Source organism: Vulpes vulpes, chromosome 9, assembly GCF_048418805.1.
Source record: "Vulpes vulpes isolate BD-2025 chromosome 9, VulVul3, whole genome shotgun sequence".
Classification (NCBI taxonomy): domain Eukaryota; kingdom Metazoa; phylum Chordata; class Mammalia; order Carnivora; family Canidae; genus Vulpes; species Vulpes vulpes.
Window position 1 is genome coordinate 109,459,143 of NC_132788.1, and position 23,812 is coordinate 109,482,954.

General features: G+C 69.3%; 3 protein-coding genes across 4 annotated transcripts; all 3 read right to left on the minus strand.

Moving 5' to 3' along the window:
- Positions 1-1,811: 1,811 nt before the first annotated feature.
- On the minus strand, positions 1,812-8,767 carry CDC34 (cell division cycle 34, ubiquitin conjugating enzyme). The gene is made up of 5 exons (XM_026019245.2): positions 8,405-8,767; positions 6,203-6,289; positions 6,010-6,107; positions 5,131-5,265; positions 1,812-2,388 (listed from the first exon to the last, which is right to left on the minus strand). Exons 1-5 carry the CDS (start codon positions 8,579-8,581, stop codon positions 2,175-2,177), a joined length of 711 nt encoding a protein of 236 aa, XP_025875030.1. The 5' UTR covers positions 8,582-8,767; the 3' UTR covers positions 1,812-2,174.
- Positions 8,768-12,720: 3,953 nt separating this feature from the next.
- TPGS1 (tubulin polyglutamylase complex subunit 1) lies at positions 12,721-18,967 on the minus strand. Its single transcript, XM_026019341.2, has 2 exons — positions 18,591-18,967; positions 12,721-13,498 (listed from the first exon to the last, which is right to left on the minus strand). Exons 1-2 carry the CDS (start codon positions 18,926-18,928, stop codon positions 12,961-12,963), a joined length of 876 nt encoding a protein of 291 aa, XP_025875126.1. The 5' UTR covers positions 18,929-18,967; the 3' UTR covers positions 12,721-12,960.
- Positions 18,968-19,740: 773 nt separating this feature from the next.
- Positions 19,741-23,441, minus strand: MADCAM1 (mucosal vascular addressin cell adhesion molecule 1). 2 transcript variants are annotated; one of them, XM_026019349.2, is made up of 5 exons: positions 23,371-23,441; positions 22,721-22,993; positions 22,035-22,352; positions 20,346-20,720; positions 19,741-19,881 (listed from the first exon to the last, which is right to left on the minus strand). In XM_026019349.2, exons 1-5 carry the CDS (start codon positions 23,429-23,431, stop codon positions 19,772-19,774), a joined length of 1,137 nt encoding a protein of 378 aa, XP_025875134.2. In that variant the 5' UTR covers positions 23,432-23,441; the 3' UTR covers positions 19,741-19,771. The 2 variants fall into 2 exon arrangements, with proteins under 2 accessions (XP_025875134.2, XP_072578185.1); XM_072722084.1 differs by lacking the exon at positions 19,741-19,881 and having other exon boundaries at positions 20,009-20,720.
- Positions 23,442-23,812: the final 371 nt, after the last annotated feature.

Genomic DNA, 23,812 nt, shown 5'->3' on the forward strand with positions numbered 1-23,812 from the left:
AATTCCTTTCTGCGCGTGTTGGTCTGAGTTGGGGGTCTCGCCCTTCACCGCTGGAGGGATCGCTGGGAAGGAGAGGCGGCCGGAGACAAAGGTCCCGACAGGCCGCTGAAGGCGCCCAGGAGCAGGGCTCGCGAGCGAGGCACCACCCACGTGCTCGTCTGACGGCGTCTGGCAGGCGAGGCCGGCCCTGTCCTCACCCAGGGGGCTGTGTCGGGCCAGGGACGGCTTCGAGAAGAATCAGTATTTATAGAGTGTGTTACGCGTGTTTCCAGTTTACCCACGAGCGCCCGGCCCCGGGGAGGAGGCCCCGTCGGTGCCAGGGGTCCCACCGGGCAGACACGGGCTGCTGGGACCCCGGACACACGCAACATGCTTCCTCAGTATTTTTAAGATTGTATTTACTTGTTCCTGAGAGACCCAGGGAGAGGCAGAGACCCAGGCAGCGGGAGACGCAGGCTCCACGCAGGGACCCTGATGCGGAACTTGATCCCAGGACCCGGGGTTGCGCCCTGAGTCCAGGGCAGATGCTCACCGCTGAGCCCCCCAGGGGCCTCATTTCCTTGGCGTTAAAACACTGCACAGGACACACACACTGCGCCGTCTGCATACAGCCACCGCGGTCTGACATGTGCTACCCCCACCCCTCGGGCAGCCCCACTCATGCCCCTTCTGCGGCTCCCGACGCCGAGGCTCTAACGACGCCCCTTGTCCAGGGACAGGTCGCAGGACTGGCACCGAGTCGGGCCTGTGTGCGAGGCCTTCCTTGGCAGCTGAGTAGGGGGTGGTCTGCGGGGGACATGACTCCCGTCAGCACCTGGGGTCCGGGTCCTGGCCTCGGGCCTGCGTCCAATCCTGTGCAGGGGTGAAGCGGGTGGAGGTGGCCTCGCTGCCGGGCCCCTTGTCCTGCAGCCCCTGCCTCCGTGCAGTGAGGAGGCCCAGGCACCCGTGGGTGCCCGTTCCGCGGAGCTGGGGGGAGGATGGGAGGATGCCCAGGACGCCTCCAGGCCCCCCAGACAGGGTGGAGGGGAGACGAGCCACCCCACCACAGCTGTCCCCGCAAACGCCTCCGGGCGGGAAGCAGGGGGAAGGCCGCAGGTGGCCTGGCTCCACACCTGCCGGGTGCCCCAGGCCTGGTCACTGGTGATGCCCGGCGAGGCCCTGAGGCCAGGAGGAGGGGAAGGGGCGTGGTGGCCGCAGGCAGACGGCTCCTGTCTGTCTCCTGGGCTGAGGATGCCGCTGCCGGTCTCACCGGGGGCCTCTCGCAGGCCCTGCAGCCCCAGCCCTTCGGGTCTAAGCCAGAAACCAGACTGAGGGGTGAAACCTTCCACGCTTGACCGCAGGACAGTGTCGTGGGCGCGGAGAAGCCCCGGGGGTCTGGCCCGGCCCTCCCACCCTCCCCCCACCCGTCTGACCCGCAGGGACCTGTCTTGACGCTGCCATCCGACCCCAAATCCAGGCCACTGTGAGTGAAGCTGCGAGGCCTGGGTGACAGTTCGACGCAGGACCCAGCGGTGCTGTGGCCGCAGGGGGGCTGCGTGGGGGCCGCCCGGGCCTGGTGGTCAGCCCACCCTGAGGTCCTGCGGGGTGGCCCCGGGCTGCCAACAGCTGTCCCACCCCAGGCAGCAGTTAACCCAGCAGCTTCCTTGTGCCCGGACCCCAGATCCCTGCAGGGCCCCCCTCAATCTCCCCAGGCACCGGGGGTCACGGGCGCGCGGCGCTGCAGGTGTCCCGGGGCCACGCCCCCCAGGGCCTGCTGGCACCCCGTTCTCCGCAGCCCTTCGGGGAGGCCAAGGACAGGCTGCTTCTCTAGCTTCTCATAAAGTCGTTTTATTTAGATTCCAAACAAACCAAAGCAGAGAGAAGAGGTGACCACAAGTGAATCCGTCCACGCGCGAGCTGGGGGCCGTCTCTGGCTCCAGCCGCAGGGGCTGCAGACGGGCGGGGCCCAGGGCCCCCAGGCCCCGCCACCCCGCCTGGCGGGCTCCGAGGGACGGGGCGAGGCAGGCGGCCCCTGGGAAGCAGAGGACCCAGGACACACGCGGGAAGGGAGGGCGACACCCGAAAGGAGACCCCCCAAGGGCCGGGCAGCGTCCCTCCCGCGCGGCAGTCTCGGCGCCACACAGTCCGGGCCTGCTGAGGTAAAATCTGTTAAGTTTATTCTCGGGGTCGCGGTGTCAGGACTCCTCGTTGCCGGAGTCGTCCTCGTCATCCCCGAAGCAGCTGTCGGCCTCGGCCTCGGCCTCGCCGTCCTCGTAGTAGTCGTCGTAGAAGAGGTCTGAGCCCTCGTCGGGCGCGGGGGCCTTAGTCTTCACACAGTACTCGGCCAGCGTGGTGGGCACCTTCACGCCGTCCCGCTCCGCGTCCACCTTGGTCCCCAGGACCTGCTTCCTGCAGGAGACGCGCCGGCGGGTTAGGCCGTGCCCCACGGGCTCCTCCCCGGGAGCCCAGCCCGACGCCAAGGCAGGGGCCAGCAGGGCAGCACACAGGGCCACAGGGCCGTGGGCCCGGAGCACACGACACGCTTCTGCACGACGCTCAGCGCGCCAGCCACAACACCCCACCTGACGCGGCGCCAAGAGCTTGGTCACCGGGGCGACGGGATTAGGGCTTCAGCCTGAACTTCCTGCTCCTGTGTTCAGGGCCTGCCCCAGCGTAGCACCCGCCACACGAGGAGGGACGGAGGGACAGGTAGACGGGGTGGACAGGACAACAGGTAGATGTGATGGACAGAGAGATGTGTGGACAGGTGGATGGGTGGACAGAGGGACAGGTGGACGGATGGGTGGACAGGGTGGACGGAGGGACAGGTGGATGGAGGGAACAGGTAGATGGGGTGGATGGACGGATGGGTGGACAGGTGGATGGGGTGGTGCAGACCAGCAGCACCAACACGAGGAGAACGGGCCGGAGGACGCCGAGGCTCCCCCCACGCGCTGCTCTCCCGCGGATCCGCCCGGCGCCGCTCTGGAGGCGGCAGCGTCCCCACCTGGAGCCCAGCGGCCCCACGCGATGGCCCCCGGGACAGACGCCCGGCACCGATGACCCACTGACGATGCACCCTCTGGATCCACCGGCCGGCCACGCGGGGGGCGGGCAGGAGCAGCCCCGCAGCCTCCCTCACGTGGGCGCCTGCGAGCTGGCCCACAGGGAGCCTTGAGGATAAAAACAGTCTGGTTTTAATTTTGGTGCCACGTGGGAGGTGGCTGGGAAAAGAACTGGGGCGAGGCGCGGGCCGCGTGGGCAGGACCCCCCAGGTGCCGTGACCCCACAGGTCCCACACGCAGCCCCCGAGGTCGCAGAGCTCCTCCCGGAGGGGGCCGGCACCCCGCAGCGCCCGGCCCTGCCTTCCACACACACAGGCTGCGCCCGCCCAGCATCAGGGGCCAGCCTTCCCGGGACCAGGGGTGGGGGGCGCACGGAACGTGGGAAGGGGCTGCCGGCATGTGCACGGATCACCCTGGGGCCGCGTGTGTGTGGTTTGGGGGTGAAACACGCTCAGCTCACACGAGCAATACTGCAGAGATCGTTCACGAGACCCTGCTCACACCAAGCACCACTGGACCCACAAAAACGGGCCGGACCCATGGATGTGATTTCACTCTGACCAGAGAGAACAAAAACCAACAGAAAGGCAGACAGGAAGCCCCCAACTGCACCCCGCGGGGCCCAGGGGCTCGGGAGGCCGCAGGACGCCATCCCCAGGGAGCCTGTGCGGCTCTGGACGGCGCCCAGTGACTGGAGGGGGGCCCGTGCGTGAGGCCCAAGGGCTGCGTGGCAGCCGCGGAAGGCCCCAGGGACGTGGCGGGCGCTGCTGGGGGGCGGGGATCTGGAGGCCACGCAGGACGGCACCCGGGGGGTGACCCAGTAAGATCACGGGGCTTCCTTGCCGTGACTCCTCGAGCACACGTTTCTCTGTCACAAGCGCGTCACCTTCTCAGCCACGTGAGCTCCCGCAGCTCTACCTGGGTGAACCCTGCCAATCAGTGCACGGCCGGGCTCTGACCACGCAGGTCCCATGGCTCCGCCCCCTTGTCCCAGAGGTGCGGAGCCACTGACAAGCCCCCGGGGCCGCGCGGACAGGCCGCGGCTCGCTCCCTCCGGCCTCCGGACGCACACCCGGGTTGTGGCCAGTGGTTGGCAAAGCGAAGCTGTTCTGAACATTCACTTGGGTAGCGGTGTGGACGCTGCCCGTTTCTCTTGAGTAAATGCTGAGATCTCGATCCGTGGGGTCATAACGCAGGTGCAAGCACGCCTTACTGGTCTTCCTAGATAGAAGCTAAAGCAGGAACTGGAAGGTTTTGTAAACGACCTCACGAAGGGTTAAGTCGGGCAGGAGAGGCCGTAAACCCGCTCCCGAGGTAACAATGGACAATGGACACAGCAGTCACACAACCCAGCAGCACGAGGGAGGGAGAGAATGAGGTCAAGCCGCCCTGGGGCCTACGCGGGCGGCTCACGCATCCACCCGGGGCCAGCCGGGCCCTCACTGCGTTCCGACCCTGTCCAGACCCGCAGAGCGTTCGCTCCGTAAAGGGAGCTCTGGAGCTCTTCCCGGGGATGTTCGCCTCTTTGTTCCCGGGGGGATTAGCTCTGGCCAACCTACACCCCGCGCGGCTGCGGATACAGGAGCGCACTCTGCTCTGGAAGAGGGACTTCTACACACACGTGGAAAACGCCTCCCGCCCGAGAGAGAGCATGAGCACGACGCTGAGGACGGGAGCCAGTGCTGGGGGTGAGCAGTCACGGCCACACTCACGCAGGCGGCCTCACGGCCGAGGGCCAGGGACGGAGGCGACCACGAGGACAGCCCCGTCTTGCTCCGGAGCCAAGGAGCCCCGGTAAGACCTGCTTCAAGCTCAGCGGTGGAGGCTCGGGGGCTCGTGTACGCGCCTGTCAGGCCTGCGCGTGGCACAGACCACATAGCTGTGCTCGCAGATACCGCATCATACGTGGTGGACACACGGCCCCCGCGCCTGCGTGACGGGGACACCTGGTGACCTGAGACACGTCACACCCGTTTCCTTAAGAAGAGTGGGGCGGGGGCCACAGAGACCAGGGGAAAGGGGAAGGACCCGTGCGTGGCTTGGGCCTGGCTGGCCGCTCCCTGGCACCGCCATCCCTGTGCCTCACCTGATGATGTCCGTGTACTCCCGGTCCTTGCCTTTGCTCTCTTTCCATTTCCTGTACATCACAGAGGCGTCCACGTTGGCCGGGGAGAAGGTGTTCGGTTCGTTGAGGAGCGAGATGACGCTCAGGAGGATGGTCCTGGGGGCGTGGGGGGAACAGGTGCAGGGCGCTCTCTGGCCTGGCCACACACCTCGGGCCACGGCATTTGTGGGCACACCCGGAGCCCAGCTCGCAAGCTACCCCCAGGCCCAAGTGTCCCTGAGGAGCTCCCAGACACCCTGAAGCCAGCCCAGAGGCCCCCCGACCCACAGCCCCACAGGCGACATTTGCCTGGACTTCTCACTGCTACGGGCTTTTGTCTCAGGCCCCGAGGACAGCAGGGGCAGACGTGCGGGCAGCTAAAGCGAGGACGTCCTGCGTCACCCACGTCCCCGCCCCCCACACATCCTGAAGGCCAGTGGGTCCCTCTGTGACACCAGCATCTGTTACGGCTCGGGCTGGACCCAGACGTGCAGGCCAGGAGGCAGGGAGGCCGGGCCACTTGGTGAGCGGCTCAGCCCTGAGACACAGGGGACTGGGCTCCATGGGGGACGGAAAGAGGGGACCTCCCCGGGGAAAGGTGGAGGGACCGAGGGAGCCAGAGCAGACTCAAGATTCCCAGTGACTGACTGTTCCTGATGGTGGACGGCCCAGGGGGCTTCAGGAAATGAGGACAGGCCTGCGAGCTGGCCCAGGGGTCTTTGGGGCCATCCGCATCCCGACGGGAGGCCAGCCAGGGCAGATCGGACGGCACTGCAGGGAGTCGTGGCCCTGAGGGAGCCCCACAGGGGCAGGGGTCCATCTGCTGAGCAGCCCCTCACACAGGGCCCGGTCCACTCTCACCTGACGTTCTGGGTGGGGTTCCACCGCTCTGAGGGCAGCTCCCCGCTCTGGGGGTCATCGACTGGGGGGTGGAGAATGGAGATGCACACGTCCCCCGTCTGCGGGGACAGGACGGAGGAATCAGGGTCCACACCGCTCACCACTTGCAGCGTGTCCCCCGACAGGGAGGCTGCAGGGCACGCGGCGGACTCACCTCGTAGATGTTGGGGTGCCACATCTTGGTCAGAAACCGGAAAGCCGGCGGGGAGTAGGGATAGTCGATGGGGAACTTGAGGCGTGCCTGGGAGGGCAGAGCGCAGGGGCTCAGCCAGTGCCACCCACGGCCCCCAGCCCAGGGCCGCAGACCAGGGTGTGAGCCGGGACAGACACCCCTGCCCAGAGGCCACCTGGACCCCGCCTGCCGCACGCACCCCCCGCAGGCCCCAGGACTACTCAGGGTCCCCCGAGCTGATCCGGGCCCCACCCCGCAGCTGGGAGCAGGTCTCAGGCCATGCTCAGCTCAGGCCTGTGGGAGGGACGTGCGGCGGGCTCGGGCCGGCACACGGCCCCAGCTGGCAGGGCCCTGGGAGCTGTGCACCCCCGCACGGTGGTGGACTCCTCGGCCTCAGTTTCCAGGTTGTGGGGAAGATTAAAATAGACGCGCGTTCACTCAGCAATCACTCCCGACACCTCTGTGGGCCGGGCCCTGTGGGAGGAGATGAGTCAGCGCTGGACAGACGGGCTCTCTGCCCACAAGTGTCCATCACGGGGGGGCCAGGAAGGCAGACAGGAAGGTCACGGGGCAGACTGGGGAGGGCCACCTGCCCAGGTGACACACTGCTCAGGCCCCAGCAGGTAAAGAAGCTGCGTTGGCTTGTTTGAGCCCCAGGCCCAGACGTGGGGAGGCCTGGCCCCGGATCCTGGCGGAGCTCCAGGCCGGCAGGGGCGAGCCAGCGAGCTGGGAGCCAAAGCTGGGCACGTGTGTGGCAACTCCCCCAGGCCCGAATTTGGAAAGTCACCTTCCTGGGCAGGGGGCACTCGGGGCATTTGGGGGAAGTCCCTCTGCTCTGGGGTGACTGTGCTGAGGCCCAGGAGGCAGGCAGCTGGCTGGCGACTGCAGAGCACTCCTGGAACTCAGAACCTGCCCTGAGAGTTTCCAGTGATGGCCCTCGGGGGTGGGGGTGGGGCTCCCTGGCACCAAGCACCCACCGAGTCAAGCATCCCCCGGGGAGACCGCAGCACTGAGCAAGCTCAGGCTCAGAGAAGGAAAGTCCCCCGCTGAGGACGCCCGGCGGTAAGCCGGGAGGAGGCCTCTGAACTGCCCGTCTCTGGCACCCCGTCTGCTCACGGAGGAGGCTCGGGAGGCCGGGCTGGCAGCAGGGCGCTGGGGGAAGCGGCTGGAAGTGACGGTGGTACTTCCCTGCGCTTCCCCAGCTCCGCTCCCTCCCGGTCCCACCTGCACGAGGACCACACTGGGTGTGGGGCCCAGGCTGGCCTCCCGCAGGACAGGGCCTGTGGCAGACGCGCTGGAAATCTGTAAATCTGGCCGTGGCCCAGCTCCAGTCCCTTCTTCTCAAGTGGGATGACCCCTCCCCCCCAAAGCCAGCCTGGAGGATCTACCCACAATCCCTTGCAACCAGTTAACCGGCAAAAGTCAGGGGCCCCAAGCCCGTGCCCTTTCCCTCCAGCTCTGCGGCCTCACCCAGGGGCCGGCCTGCCTGAGCGTCCCGGCTGCGGAGCCGTCGCCCTTGCAGCCCGAAGCAGACACAGGAGGCTGGCGAGGGCCCTAATGCGCTACTAGGTGGCCAACCCCGAATCCGTGCCCTGCGCGCCAGCGGGCCGGGCTCCCGGGCGGTGCAGAAGCTGGCCCAGGGCCGTCCACGCGCACGCCCCCTCGTCCCACTGCAGCACCACGGTGGGGTGCTCCCCACTCGGGAGTCGCCCCAGCTGACCAGGCTGCTCCCTCACCCCGCGGCCGAGCAGGCTCAGCTAAAACATCAGCTGAAAGTGCAAACACAGACTGTGCCGGGAGCAGCGGCCGCCCCTCCCCCGCCGCCTGGCTTCTGCTCCCCACCCGCGCGGGGCAGGGCCTGGCAGGGCCTGGCAGGGCGCGCAGGCTCCCGAGCAGGGAGGGTCCTGGGCCGGCCTGGGCCGAGGGCTCGTCGCCGCCGCCCGGCAGGGAGACCCCTTGGCCCGCGCCTCTGGCCCGCGAGCACCGCCCTGCAACCTGAGAAGCTGCCCCGGGCCGTCCGGGCCGCGATGGCGAGGTCAGGAGGGCCGCCCGGGGCCTGGCTCCGGTCCTGTCACACCAGGGGGAAACGCGGCCAATGCCCGCGCGGCGGCCCTCCCGGCTGCAGGCGGCTCGGGGCCCGCGGCCGGCGGCGGGCGGGGGGCGGGCGGGGCGGGCGCGGCTCACCTTGAAGTAGCCGCCCTCGTAGTAGGTGTTGGGGGGCCCGAAGATGGCCACCTCCCAGTTGTACAGGTCGCCCTCGTCCACCAGGGTCACGCGGAAGCCCTCCACCGGCTCCTCCTGCAGCCCCTTGAGCTCCAGCAGCAGCGCCTTCTGCGAGCTGGGCACCAGCGGCCGGGCCATGGCGGCGGCGGCGGGGCCCGGGGTCGGGGGCGCGCGGGGCCGCGGGGCCGCCGCGGGGGCGCGGGACGGGCCGGGGCGCGCGCCGGCCGGGGGGACGCCGGGGCCGCCGCCGCCGCCTTCCTCCTCCTCCTCCTCGCCGCCGCCGCCGCCGCCGCCCGGGACCCCGGGGCGCTCCACTCGCTCTGGCGCCGCCGCCCGCCCGGCGCTCGCCTCCGCCTGGCCCGCGCGCCCCGCCCCGCGCTGCGCGTGCGCGCCGCCTCCGGCCCCCCGACCGCGCCTGCGCGCCGCGGCGGGGCCCGCACTGAGCCTGCGCGCCCGCCCGCGGGGCACGCCGGGAAGTGGAGTCCCCGCCCCCGGCCCGCCGAGCGCGCAGGCGCGCCCGCCGGGAGGGACGGGGGGGGGGGGGAGGCCAAGCGCGCAGGCGCCTGGGCGCTTCCGACCCCCGGGAGGCCGCCGCCGCCGCCCGCCGCTCGGACGAGCACCCCGGACGTCTGTGCGCGGGGAGGCGGGCAGGGCTGGGCTGCGTCGGCCCGGCACGCGCCGCGGGGCTTTTGGGGTCTTTTCTATGACGTCCCAGCGCGGGGCGGGGCCGGGGCGGGGTCGCCTGGCCCGGGCGGGGCGGAGCAGGTGGCTTCGCGGAAGGGGAGGAGCGGCGGGCGGGCGCGGGGGGGCGGTACCTCAGTTTCCCGTCGGGGGAGCGGAGCGCGTGGCCGAGCTGGGGGCGGGGTTAGTCCCCACCGCGCCGGGCGCACACCTGGACGCACACCTGGACGCACACCTGCGTGCACACCTGGCCCCCGCCTCCATCCTCCACGCCCTCGGGGACCAGAGGGTGGGCGTGGCGCTGTGCCCGCAGCCTCGCCGGCAGGTGTCGGGGTCAGGCCCCAGACCAGCACCTGTGCTGCGAGCCCCTCCTCCAGGTGCCCCAACACCTGCCACCCCCCCCACCCCCCCCGCCGTCGCCCAGGTGAGGACACACAGGGAGCCTCGTCTGGGGCAAGGGAAGCAGCATTTCATCTAGAGGAGAGGGACAGAGGACGGGAGGAAGAGCCCCGGGCCCGGCAGCGGCTTCCGGCGGCTGCCCCAAGGCGGGGACCCTGATGTTCCCATCCGCAGAGTGGGCAGCCGCTGCCCTGCACCCCGGGCCACCTGGCTCCGTGCCCCTGGCCAAGGGTTCCCTGGCCCTCGTTCTGTGCCCGCGGCGCCCACGTCAGCAGCGGCATGGGGCAGCTTGCCAGTAAATAGTAATTAGAAGTGATCACGATTCTTGCAAATCAGATCCCAGGATCTCCCGATGGAAGCCCCGCTCCCCCGCGAAGCATTGGGGGGGGGGCTGGTTCTGGAGATGTAAAGGGACGTACTGGTTTGGGGCCGCTCCAGCAGGTGCCACGAGGGGCGTCACACCTCCCCCCCGAGGGACGCCGGCTCCGGGCTCTGAGGCCTCCAGGGTTTGTGCCCACCGCACCTCGGTTTCCTGTGGGGGCGTCCCACTCTTCGTCTGTGACGTTCGAATTGGACTGAGCCCCGAGCCCCGGCCGTAGGGCCCGGTCACCCAGGCAGAGCCGCGGCGGTGTGGTCCAGGAACAGCACATGGCTCAGCCATCTGACGAGGGAGCTCTGGGGCTTCTCAGAAGGCCGCACCCCGTGGCTGAGCCGGGAGGACCTGGGCCTGGAGTCGGGGGGGGGGCTACCTCGTCAGCACAAGCGCCACGCACGGAGTTGGCACTCGGGGAGCCTGAGCCGATGGGCAAGGCTGTGCCAGTGACCCCGCGCGTGCCCCCAAGGCGGGCCGGCTGACCTTCCCCGCACGCTCCACACGCTCCACATGTCCACATGTGCAAGCTGATCAGTTCCTTTTTTTTTTTTTTTTAGTATTTTATTTATTTATTCCTGAGAGACACAGAGAGAGAGAGAGAGGCAGAGCCACAGGGAGAGGGAGAAGCAGGCTCCCTGCAGGGAGCCCGACGCGGGACTCGATCCCGGGACTCCGGGTCACGGCCTGGGCGGAAGGACCCCACAATTGTCAGAGGATTGGTGTGAATGGTTTAAGGCACTAAGTGTGTGGAGGTTTGTCACGACAGCTGTAGGAATTGAACACGCATCTATGAGCTTTGGATTGTTCCACTGCAAAGCTGACTGACTCGTGACCTACGTGCTGAGGATACGGCAGTGACCAGAAGTGCCCAAGCCTCCCCCTTGGGGAAGTGGGACGGAGGTCACAAACCAGCCGGTGGACACGCAGCAGCAGGAGCTGCGACAGTGCAAGGCGAGTGCTAGCGGTGGGGGCTCTACCCCGATGGTGTCAGGGGAGGGGAGCGAGGATCGGGCCTTGAGGTCCCCAGGAGCGTGTGACGGACGGAGGGGGAGGTGCACAGAGGCCCTGACGTGGGGACGAGCCGCCACAGTAGAGCCTGGCATACCCGGGGCAGAGCGAGGCCGCGCGGGGAGCCGGGGGTCCCCGGGTCAGCCCAGTGCGGGCTCTGCGCTCGGGGCCTGTGACAGAACCGCTGCAGGCCAGGTCCTCCCAGCTCAGCCACCTCAGGAAAAACATCCCCGGGCTGCATGTCATCGGCCACCGCCGGGTCACCTGCAGCTATCACCCCGAGGACGGGGCGGTGGGATGAAGCTGTGGACGGCAGCCAGCGGGACGGGGGGCATCCCCCAGCCCTCGGCCCTGGGAGGCCTGGGTGCTGCCGCGGGGCCGCCAACTCCGGGGAGCCCCAGGTTCCGGAGGTCGCAGGGGGTCGGTCCCAGCTATGTGGGGCCTGGGATGTGCTTGGGGTGTCCCCGGAAGACGCGGTAGGTGGCTGGCCCTCCAGGGCAGGGCTGGGGGCCCACGCTGTGAATTTGAGAATCCCGGGCATCCAGGCAGTAATTGAAGCCGAGGAGGACGCACGGGGGGAGCCGGGAGGTCCCGGAGCCCAGGTGAGAGGAGGAGGCTTCAGGGCGGAGGTGGGGAGGGGGAGGTCCAGGCCAGGTAAGGAGGTCCCATCCGCCCCAGGGACCGTCGGCTGGCAGAGGTCAAGCCGGGTCACAACACACGGGGATGTCTGGACCCAGGCACGGTGGCGCCGCCGGGAGGCCGCGGTCCTGGCTCCCACCTGAGGCAGGGGGTTGCCCTGTGCCCCCGGGGCCCCTCGTCCAGCACCCGGGGCACCGGGATTGGCGGGCCCAGCGTGCAGGTGGCGAGGTGGGTGGGGACCCGCGACAGCTGACCTTCCAGGGACCTAGCGCTGCACAATAAACGGGCCAACGACTTTGTGGCTGAAAACAAGGATCGTGTAGCTCGTGAACCTGGTCACCGGGTCACAACACGGCTGCGGAGTGAGTCCGCAAGCACTGGGGGCGGGGCGGGGGCAGGTGCCACCTCTGTGACCCGGCCGTGGAAATGACGTCACATCACACAGCCACTGAAATTCACGCAGATGCCACCTATTGATCTGCCTTTGGTGGTGGGGCGGAAAGTTCTGGGCCAGCGTTTGGGAGCAGAAATGGTGCCGTGGGCGTTTTTGGAAAACGCACAGTCAGCAGCCACAAGTCACCGGTTCCCTGATGGGCCGCCCTGTGCCAGGAAGCGGGGACCTGGTGCTCCTGGCCCCCTGCAGCACGCGGGAGGGCTTCAACTCTGCCCACGGGGTCGCCCCCGGCAGAGCAGGGCTGTCCTGGTCCCTGAGCCTGGAGCTGTCGGGGGCTGGGAGTCTGACCCCGGCCGCCCTCCCTGCCCGCCGTTCCCTGCACAGAAGCAGCCCCTGGGGTGGGGGGGGGGACGCCCAGTGGGCAGTGGGCTCTGGACGGGGCGGCGCAGGTTGGGGTGGTGCGTGGGTTCTGAGCAGGCCCCGCACCTCGACTTCCCCATCTGCAAAGCCTGGGTAGCCAGTCGCTTCCTCAGAGGGCAGGTGGCCCTGCAGGGCTTGCAGGTGCCCGCTGCTCCCCCATCACCCCGATGTCGTCCTCCTCCAACAGCTGGGAAGCTGAGGCCCAGGGCACCTCACCAGGCACCCGGGCGCCATCCGCTTCCACAAAGCCGAGTTCGGGGGCGCCCTGGCCTGTGCAAGCCGCGAGCCCAACCCCAGGCAGCACCGGGGCAAGCTGGACCGGCCGGGGTGGGGGTGAGGGGGGCACACACACTGCGCTTGGCCTCGGCCTGGGAACAGATTTTATTACCAGCGGGAGGAGGGGCCTTTGTGGGGGCGGGGGTGCCCACTTCCTGGGACCCGAGGCCCCCTGACGGGGCTGGGGCGCGATGTCAGGGTTGAAGGGGGTGGGGGGCTCCCTGCCCGGCCCCTGCCTGCGGGTATACCCCAGTCCCAGACCCGCATCTGCGACACGCGGCTGTGACCTCGCTATGGGTGCGGGAGGGGGCGGCAAGGTGTGCGGGCTCAGGCCACGGGCTTGACCTTGGCGATGAAGAGGGCGGCGGCCTTCTCCAGGAACTCCTCCCGGGTCATCGGGGAGCTGGGCCGCCGGGCCACCAGGGCGCGGTCCATGGCCAGCGCCAGGCTGTCGGGGCCCAGGCGCGAGCCAGCCTCCAGGTAGCGGGCAGGCACCGGGGCCCCGTCGCTGGCCTGCAGGGCCCCCTCCAGCGTGTCCAGCACGGCCTGGCCCACCCGGCGGTCAGCCACAGCCAGGGCCGGGTCCTCCAGCAGCCGGTACAGGGCGCTGGCCCGCGCCACGAACTCCAGGAGCACGAAGCAGGTGAGCATGCCGGCGCGGAAGACGTCCAGCGGCACGGCCTCGTGGTCCCGGCACTGGATCTTGTGCAGCAGGGGGGCCACGACCTCCTCGGGAGCCTCCCCGTCGCGGCAGATGCGCTTGAGCAGCTCGCTGTAGGTGCGCCCGTCCAGCCCCGGCTTCTTCTTGCGCCCGCTGGCGCTCAGGCACTCGTAGGCCACGCTGACGTTGTTGTTGAAGGCTGTCCTGTGGGAGGGCGGGAGCGTTGGGCCAGCGGCGGGCCCGGTGGCCCCTGGCCCCCTCGCCCGCCCGCTGCCCCGAGTCCTGTCCCCTTCTATCTCCCTCCGAGAACCAGGCGTGGTCAGGCCCCAGGGCCTTGGCACTGGCGGCGTCCTTTGCCCACAGCGCCCTCCCCCGGTCTCCCCGCGGCTCCTGCAGCTCCTCTGAGTCCTTGCTCAGGGGTCGCCCTGCGGGGCCCCCACCCCTGCCTGATGACACAGTTTCATTTGTGTCCGGACGTCAGCCCAGGAGCCCACATCGGGGTGTACGGGTCGGCCCCCGCGGCCCCCAGCGCCCAGAACGCCGCCTGGTACACGGCAGGTGCTCCGTGTGCACTGCCGAGGCCGCCCACTGCCCCCCCGACCCCCCGGCCCGCATCCCGTGGAAATCGGGCCCAACAGGTTTATCAGCAGCTGCCCGAGTCCACCCGCTGACCCGCCGCTGCTGCTGCTGCCTTTCGGGCTGCGACAGGCTGAGCCACGACACCGGCAGTACGACCCATTGTCTGCTGACCTGAGGCCCCTTGACCCGACCCACACGGGCTGTGCCGGGAGCTTCGGGAGCTGCCCCCCGCTCCCCGCACAGGCAGGTGGGGAGGCTCAGGGCCCGGCTGGCCTGGGGTCCCAGCGCCAGGGTTCCCAGCAGAGGCACGGGCGCCCCCAGCTCAGCCCCGCGGGGAGGCATGTGTGGCTCGGTCCACCCCCTGCGTGACCCGCACAGCGTCTGGGCTCCCCGTGGGTGGCCCTGCTTGCGCTGAGGCTGTGCGCCCCCAGGAGCCCTGAGGGTCAGAGCCCGTTACAGGGGGAAACCGAGGCCTGGCAGTACCGGAGCCGCAGGGGGGCTCCTAGCTGGGGCTCTTCTCCGTCCGCGTGGCCACAGACCCTTTCCCCCTCACTCACTGGCCCTGACGCTGTACCGGGCGCCTGCGAAGCACGAGGGTGGCACCCGACACGGTGTCCCAGTCCTGCGGGTTCACCCTGCATCACAGGGGTGGCCGCCCCACCTCCTAGTGGCCCCGCAAGCCCCAAAGCCCCTGCGGCAGGAGCGGGAAGGACGATGACGCTCCCCCTGCTGTCACCGACCCATGGCCGCTGAGGACGCAGGCCCCGCAGCCGGAAATGGCAGCGGTCACAGACTCTGGCTTCGGGGCCAGGGGCTCGGCAGTGGGTCGGGGTCGGCCTGTGCCCTGGAGGCTCGCACACCCGGGCCTCCGTCCCGCCTGGCGTCCCAGGGCCACGGGCGTGCCCCCCACGGCGCTGCCCACCCGCCTGGCGTGGGGGCACAGGTGAGCAGGAGGTGAGGGGGCACCCGCAGGTGCGGACGAGCCTGTGACCCGCTCCACCAAGATGCGGAATTGGAGGCCTCGTGTGCGCCCTGCCGAGGCCAGTGTGGGAGCCCGAGCAGCGTGGTCCGCGCCCCGGTGCCAGGCCCGGGTCAACCCGCGGCCTGTCGGGGCCGCTGAGGTCTCAGAGCTGTTTGTTGCTGCCCTGGTGCAGCTGTCCCGACAGGACGGTGGCCTGGGACCTGCCGCCCGCCCCCCTCCCCAGCTCCCGGGCCGCCCGCCGCCGGCTCTCCTGAGCCAGTCCCGGGGGCACCCAGCGCCCCCCATGAGCACCTGGCCCACCTGGACCTGCACCTGGGTCCTGGTCACCGTCCCCGGCTCTCGTCCTCATCCCTGCCTTGCGGGGTTCCCGTGAGGACAGGACGGAAGTCGTGCCCAGGACTTACGACAGTGCCCGGCCGGGGGGGGGTGTCCCCGTGACCAGGGCTGGAGGACCCCCACAGGCGTAGTCCCACCCAGGGTGGGCGCGGGATCCTGAGGGCGACACCAGCCTCCAGCCCCGCCACCCGGCTGCATCTCCCCGCGGCCACCAGGGGGCGCCCACTCTGCGGGACGCGGCTCGGGGACCAGGCTTCCCGGAGAGGCAGGGCCCGGCGAGCACCCACAGGTCAGCCTTTGCTTAAATGACACGTGTGCGAGCACGTGTGGAAGGTTCCACGGGGACACACGGAGCCTCTTCGCTGTAGGCCGGGGGCTCCCGGGGGGTGACTGACACAGGGCCGCCTGGGGACATCTGGGGCACGTCTGGTTGGCGACACCGGGCGGATAGAGGCCGGGGGTGTGGGTCAGCACCCTGCAGCGTCCAGGACAGCCCGGCCCGGAGACCAAGCGAAGGCAGCTGGACGTGCTGGGGCCCTTTGCCAGGTTCCCGGGTCACGGGGCCCGCGGAGCAGCTCAGAGGCCCCGGGAGGGGGCCACCCCGTCCAGATCCGCCCCCACCCTGCCCGCCTGGCACACAGCCCGCAGCCAGTCACGTGAACACCGTTCTCATGCCCTTGGGGCCTGCAGGCTGACAGGGGATGGCCGAGGGGCCCCTGGAGGCCGGCGCTTCTGCTCTGGCGCCACACAGGAAGGGGGTTTGGGGAGTTCTCCCCAGGTCTCTCGTGCCAAGGGGCCCTCAAGGACGGCCCCGCTCACCATCAGGGCAGCTGCCCAGACTCAGGGGGAGGGGACGGGCCTGGCTTCTGCCTTTGGCCCGTCGGGCTGGGCTCAGGAGCTCCCGAAAGTGACCCGGTCTTCCGAGTTAGCCACTGGCTCTGTCTCCAGGGAGACCAGGTGAGCCTAGGGGCTCAGGCGCGTCTGCCTCCAGCGCTGGCCACTCCCCACGTCCACCCCCGCCCCCGCCCGCCATGCCCCTGCAGCCCCGACGTGCCCCCAGCGGCTCCAACACCCCTGCAGGGCAGTGCACAGAGGCCCCCGTGATGCACGTCTATCTGGAACCTGCGAGGGCCACCGTATTTGGAAACAGGGTCTTGGCAGATGCAGTCAGTTGACAACCTGGACATGAGATGCGGTGGCGCTCAATTCAGTTGTGCTTAGGAGAGAAAGAGACCGGAGACTCAGAGGGGGACACGGACGGGCACTGGCGGGATGTGGCCACAAGCCAAGGATAACTGGGGCCCAGGAGCTGGAACAGGCAGGAGGACCCCCGCCCCCGAGCCTCCGGGGGGAGCGCAGCCCTGACGCTGACCCTTGATCTCAGACTTCCGGCCTCCAGGACTGTGAGAGAATAAGTTTATGTGGCTTTTTTTGTTTGTTTTTTGCTTTTAGATTTTATTAAGTCACCTCTACACCCAACGTGGGGCTTAAACGTACAACCCTGAGATCAAGAGTTACAGGATCTACTGACCGGGCCGGTCGGGCACCTCAAGTTTCTGTTGTTTTAAGCCACCAAGTTCGTGGTGGTTTGTTAGGGCAGCCACAGGACACGAATACAGCTCTCCTGGCCCTAAACCCAAGGTACTCCTCAGCCCTCGGACGTGGGCCACTGGACACGGGAGTGCCGCCAGCCCACCAGGTGCCTCTGCGGGACTTAGGGAAACCCTCAGGAAGCCTCCACAGGAGTACCCTCGTTGGGACTGGCTACAGGTGAGTGACTCGTGCAGTGCTTCACCTGCACAACGGAACATGGTGGCCCTACCGCGGATGACTTTTCCCCTTTGTAAGATGTCCCGGGATGCCATTGTCTGCTGGTTCCCCCTTCCCATCCGGTTGGCCTGATCATGATTTTCTGTGGGTTTTCTGAGGCTGGGACTCCTCAGGGTTGGGTCCTGGGCTCCTGTCCATTCTCCTGAGGCTTCCACGACCCCTCCTAGCTGACAACCTGCTGTCCATCCCCCAGCCGCCCGACTTGAGTCCCTGAGCAACCCTGAGAACGTCCCCCAACCAGTGGTCTCTCCTCTCCGTGGACGGCCCTGCGGACTACCTAGGAGTGCTCTGCACACCTCCTTCCCACCGTCGCCCCTGCAAGCCTCAGATGGCCTGCAGAGCGCGTGTGTGCTCTGCTCAGACTCCCACCCTCCGCCCCCCTTCCCACACGGGATCACTCCCCAGCGTCTCTGGTCGTGCCTCTCACAGGTGGGCAGGCGCGGAAGCACGAGGGAACTCCCTGCCAGCCAGGTGTCCTCTCCCTTCCTGGGTGCTCCTGGGGGCACACGTGACTGCCTGCCTCGGGTTCTGCTTCTAGGGACCCCAGCCCCCAGCCAAGGCCCAGCCCACCCGCACTGTCACGACCTCACCTGGTGGGTGCTGCATGCCGAAAGCTTCCCCTCAACCACCTGATGGGGGCCGTCCGCTCAACACCTATTCCTCAAGCACGTTGCGTGGGCTCAGAACTGCTGGGCGGGAGGGTGGCGGTGCCAGCCCCTCCCGGGCACCATGCTTCAGCCACGGGGAGGCTGGGCAGCCTGGGGCCCCGCGCACCTGCCCGCTCCTCTCCCTGCGCCTGAAGCACTGGCCCTGCCCGCTGGGAGCTGCCTCCGGGGCCTGGGGGTCCCGGCTGTTCAGTCTCCACTGCCCCGCCCTGGAAACATCCACTTTCGGGCTTAATGGACGGGGACGCCGTGACGCTAGTAAGAAGGCATCTAGGAGGAGCCCCGTGTGGGGGGCCTCGCTCCGAGGCTTTGGACCCTCTCTGGGCCGGTGGTTTCTAGGAGTGGTGGGGGCGGGCGGCAAGGGGGAACTGCGCCTGCGGAAGGGCGTCTCGGAGACCAGCGGCCAGAGCTCCGGGCGCCGCCCCACGCCCCCCAGCCCCGCAGTCCGCGTCCAGCGCCCGCGGAGCCCAGCGCACCAGTGTCCAGCGGGCAGCTCGGGGGCGGGGGGCTCCGCGTCCGCAGTCCCCAGCGCCCCGCCCCCGCCCCGCCTCCAACCCCGCCCCCAGCGCCCAGGCCCCGCCCCCTGCCGCGCCCCCAGTCACGGCCCGGCCCCGCCTCCAGCACTCAGGCCCCGCCCCCGCCCCGCCCCCAGCGCCCAGGCCCCGCCCCAGAGCTCCGCCCCGCCCCCTGCCGCGCCCCCAGTCACGGCCCGGCCCCGCCTCCAGCACTCAGGCCCCGCCCCCGCCCCGCCCCCAGCGCCCAGACCCCGCCCACAGGCCCCGCCCCTACCGCGCCCCCAGCCACGGCCCGGCCCCGCCCCCCAGCACTCAGGCCCCGCCCCCAGTCCCCAGCGCTCCGCCCCCGCCCCGCCCCGGTCCGCAGCGGCCCCCGCCCCGCCCCGCACCTCTGGGAGTGGTGAGCCAGGCGGAGGTGCCACAGCGCGCGGCCCAGGCGCTGCTGCTGCAGCAGGAGCTGACCCGGGGGCTCCCCGGCGCCGCCGTTTGCAGGCGAGCGCAGGCCCATGTTCTCGAAGTAGTGCGCCAGGAAGGCGATCGGCTCCTCGGGCCGCGCCTCCAGCACCTTCAGCAGCGCCGCGCGCAGCATCTCCGTCACGCCGACCTGCCGCAGGAAGTCCTCCTCGCTGTCGGCCGGTGCTGCTGTTCGGGACACCGCCGGCCGGCCGCTGTCCGTGAAACTGGCCGCCGGAGCCACCGCCGGCCGCCGCTTCTCCACCGCCGCCATCTTCGCTGAGGGCAGCGGGACCGGAAGTGCCGGTGTAGCTTACAGTGCGTGGTGCCTCGCGGCGGCCATCTTGGTTGAGGGCAGAGGGCCGCCGGATCGGGCTGGAAGACTGGCGAATAACTAGACCGTGCCACTTACCACCGCCCGCCCCCTACGCCCCCACGTTCTGATCAGCCGTCTTCTTCCGGGGTCCTCCGCGTGTGCTGGTTAGCCTACCAGGCCTGGGCCCGGAACCGGAATTTTGCCAGACTCCAAAATGGCTCTCTAGGAAGGGCACGGTTTCTGGCCTGAAGCCGCGTTGCTCGCCATCTTGGTAGCGGGCGAGTCCTTCATTAGCATGGTCCCCTAGCAACCAGTCTCCTTGGTTGTCAGGGACGCCCCGCGGATGGTGCCAGCGGCGCACTGAGCGTCGGCCCAGCGCGGCCTCCGGTCAGCCTGGTCCCGTCTCCGTCTGAGCGTCTGCACCCCCAGCCCTCGGTGGGCCGCCGGATTCCCGGCCTCTGCCCCCCCGCCGCCCGACCCCAGGCCGCCCCGACAGGGAGAAGGTTCCCTTTAGCGGGCACCTGCGTGGCGTCAGGCCCCGGAGTGCCAGCCCCCCCCTCCCAGGCGGAGCCCCTGCCCCGTCCCATCCTGGGGTGCAGGGCGCGGCATCCCATCCCGGTAACGCACAGAAGCACTGAGGCCGGAGCGCGTGCTCTTTATTCTCCAGCTCTGCACCCCTGGGAGCGGGCCGGGGGGGCCGGGGCCTGGCGGGCCCCCTGCCGCGGGCCCCAGCCCTGCCCTCTGGGCACCGGAGGTCGGGGGGGCGGGCGGTTCCGGGGGCGCAGTCGGGAGGGGCGGTGGTCACCGGGCGGGCCTGCAGCGCTTCCGCAGGCGGTAGGCGAGGAGCGCCAGGAGGAGCAGCCCCAGCACCAAGCTGCCCGTCCACAGGGCTGGGGGCGCTGGCGGGGAGCCTGGGGGAAGGAAGCGGGGGGCCCTGAGCACCTCTTTGCAGGGAGGGGGGCGGGGAGAGCTCAGCAGCCTCTGCTGGGGGCTCCCTCATTTGCTGAGCTCCTGAGGTTTTAGGAAGGACCTTTGAGGGGTGCAAACCCGCGGGGATGGCAAAGGACTTGGTGGCGAAAGGCGCAGAGGGCCTGGCGTTTTGGAGACTGAGCTGGGGGGGAAGGAAGAACGTAAATGTAAACTGTCTCCTTCTTATTAACAAATGTGGCTACTAGAACACTTGAAGCCGCCGGAGGGGCTGTGTCCTACTTGTACTCCGGGGGCCTTTGTAGGCTGTAAAGCTGTCGGGGTGCTGGGAAATCCAGAGGCCTCGAGATGCACAGCCCTCGAGGTGCCCCCTGGACGGGACAGGGGACCGAGGCTGGGCAGGCCCCTTTCTTGAGGCTCCCACCCACCCCACCCCTCGGGAACTCACAGACTTCCGCGACCAGGTACAGGCTGGCCATCTGTCCCCCTGGGTCCAGGCGACACTGGAACCAGCCTTCAGGGCCGCACCCTGCCCGGGGCACGCTCAGCCAAGCCCGGGCCCCGGCCTCCCGCCTCTGGTAGGCCTCCAGCCCCCCGGGCGCCTGCGTCCAGCCCACGGCCACCCCGGGGCCGCAGGCCGCCTCACACAGCAGCTCCAGACCCCCTGCTGCGGGTGACTGGTGGATCTTGGGGCGGCAGGGCCTGGCGGAGCTGTTCCCGGCCAGGGGTGCAGGACTCTCGGAGCTGCGGGTGGAGCTCAGCTCTAGGGTGGCCCCGGGGGAGGTCGTGCCGGGGGGCTCCCGGGAGGTCAGGCTGTGCAGGACTGGAAAACAGAGCGCATCCTACCGTGAAAGATCTTTCAAACCCTGTGGCCTCTCCGCGTGCCCTCCCGCTGCACCTCTCGGCCCCCCACCCCGTCCCAGCGCCCTGGGAGCTCCCTCGTTCCATCTGCACCTCCGCCAGCCCCCGGTGCGTTAATGGGGGCTTCAGGGTGCCTGGGGAGAGGCTGCCGGAGGCTCCATGACGTGGACGAGGCCCGTCCCACGTTAGACACGTTTGCTAAGTTAGTAGCGTCTGACGGGAACTGGGCACCTACTGTGTTCTCGGCCCCACATGAAGGGTTTTCATCCGTCTATTCAGCAAGTATTTATTGTGCGCCTACTATGTGCTGGGCACCGTGGTTCCACCCGCCCGCCCGCCCACCCAGAACGAACACCTACTACGTGCTGGGCACTGTTTTAGCCGCTGGGGGGACACAGCCGTGAACAAGACATACTCCTTTCTCAGTGAAGCCAGCAGTAGGGGATGCAGACAATAGAAAAAAGGGAGCAGGAGGGGCCCTGGGGGCTCAGCGGTAGAGCATCTGCCTCTGGCCCAGGGTGTGACCCCGGGGTCCCGGGATCGAGTCCCGCATCGGGCTCCCTACGGGGAGCCTGCTTCTCCCTCTGCCTGTGTCTCTGCCTCTCCATGTGTTTCTCACGGATAAATAAAATCTTTGAAAAAAAAAAAAAGGAGCGGGAAATGCAGGATGCCAGGTATTGAAAAAAGGTGTTAAAAAACATACAGTAGGAGAAAGTGCTCATGTGCGCCTGTGCACGTGTGTGTACACACACACGTGGAAGCGGCAGGAAGGATACTTTGGCCCTTTAGACAGGTCAGGAGAAGCCTCACTGGGAGGGCGACCCGAGGAAGGTGAGTGAGGGAGCAAAGCAGAGAGCTGGGGAGGAGCATTCCCGGTGGAGGGTGGAGCATGGGTAAAGGTCCTGGGGCAGAACCGCGCCTGGCCTGTTGGAGCAGCAGCTGGGAGGCCATGTGTCTAGAGAAGAGTGATGGGCGGAGAGGGAGGAGGTGAGGGCAGGTGGTTCAGGGCTCCGTGGACTTAGGAGGAGGGAGGTAGGAGCCTTGGAGGCCTGTGGGCAAAGCAGGACGGGGTCGCAGGGAGCCTGTCCCAGGGTCGCGCTCAGTAAACCTGTGAGGAGCATCACCCTGGAGGCAGGAGGACTGTGGTCCGTCCACAGAGGGGCCAGGGGTGAGGGGTGGAGCCAGCAGTCCAGGGGGGCCCCTGGGCACCGCCGATCAAGGCTCGGAGGAGCCGAGGGACACTGACTGCAGGCTGCCCGGAACCGCAAAGACTCACCTGGAATGGCCCGCTGGTGACTCAGCTGCACGCCGGGCAGCGTCATGGTTGCCCGGCAGCGGAGGGCGGGCAGGGTGGGGGTGTCCAGGGAGGGCAGCAGCCAGCGCCCCGTCACCCGGAACAGCAGGTCCTCACCCTGCTGCGGCTCCTCCTCCACCTCCCGGCTCAGGGCCTCCCCCAGCTCCCGGTCCCCCAGGAGCAGGGACAAGGAGAGGGCCTCGGGGCTGGCAGGTGTGACGTTGTGGGCCGTGCAGGCCACCTCCCGGTCCTGCTTGGCCACCAGGGCCACTGGGGACACAGTCAGCTGGTCTGGGAATGCTGTGGACAGAGGGTTGGAGGCGGGTGGGCTGAGCCCCCAGGGTCAGCAGTGGGCCCTGAGGAGGGGGCTTGCAGGTGGGGCCCAGGCGAGAGCAGGGGCCTGGGGTCGGGGGAGGACCCAGCGGCCACAGCTTGTGTCAAGGGCCCGAGGGGGCCGGAGCAGAAAGGGGGGGCTCAGGTGGCTGGAGGGGCTGAGGGCAGCAGGGAATGGATGCGGCTCTGGGGCTGGGGTGCAGGGTAGGCAATCTGGGAAGACTCCCAGGAAGAGGCGGTATTGGGACGGAGGTAGGCAGGGCTGCCAGCGGCAAGCGGGGGGTGGGGGGTGGGGGTGGGGTGGTGGTGGTGGTGGTGGTGGTGGTGGAGCGCACCGAACACCAGCAGCTGCACGGTCCGCTGGAGGGTGAGGTTCCCGCAGGAGCCCACGCACACGTGGGTGCCGGCAGCCGACAGGGACGCGTTGTGCACGGAGAGGACGCTGCTGCCTGCGTCCGACCGCACGGCGCCCAGGCTGGTGTCCAGGCCCCGCCACTGCACCGACGGGGCCCTGCGGTCGGCGCACGACAGCCGGCAGGTGAGCTGCCGCGAGCCGCCCAAGGACACGGCCACCACGGAGTCTGGGGGCTCCACCTCCAGCGGCCCACCTGCCGGCAGATGCGTGCTCAGCCGCGCCCTCCCACCAGCCTCGGACCCTGGGCTGCAGGACCCCCTCCCCGCCTCGGACCCCCCTCGGACCCCCGCTGCAGACCCTGGGCTGCAGACCCCTGCTACCCCGACTTGGGATTCCCGACCTTGGACCCTCAACCTTGATGCCCAGCCTCGGACCCCCATGCTGGACCCCTGGACCCCGACGCCCCCCACTCCCCGACCCTGGACCCCCAGCCTCGGCCCCCCAACTGCAGACCTGCACCTCGGACCCGCCCGAGGGCCTCCCCGCTGTCGCCTGCATCCCCCGAGTCCCCCCAGGGCCCCCTCCACCCTGAGCCTCGCCCTGCCCAGCGGAGCCCCCAGCCCCGCTCACCCCGGCCTCGCTGGAGGAGCCCCAGGAAGACAGGCAGCAGGAGGGCGAGGCCCCGCTCCATGCTCGGTGCTCTGTCCTCCGCCCTCCGCCCACCCGACGACACGCCTTAAATAGTGGTGCACCCCCCCCCCACTGCTCCCCGGGGCTTTCCCAAGGGGCTTTCCCGCCCTCACCCCGACCCCCCCTGGCGACTGAGAGGCAGGGGCTGGGGGCCCGAGCTGGCGGGGACCCTGCGCGGAGGTCAGGACAGACGGGGCGGGAAGGAATGCGCAGAAGCACAGACAGGAAGGCTGGAAGATGGGGGGGTGAGGGGGACGGGGCGGGGGGCCAGGTCCACGCCTCGGGGAAATCAGCAGCAGGCCCGGGGCTGGCGCCACCTGCACCTCCCGCCCCCCGACGGCCTCTGCCTGGCGGCCCTGAGCAGCTGGGGGGCAGGTTCTCC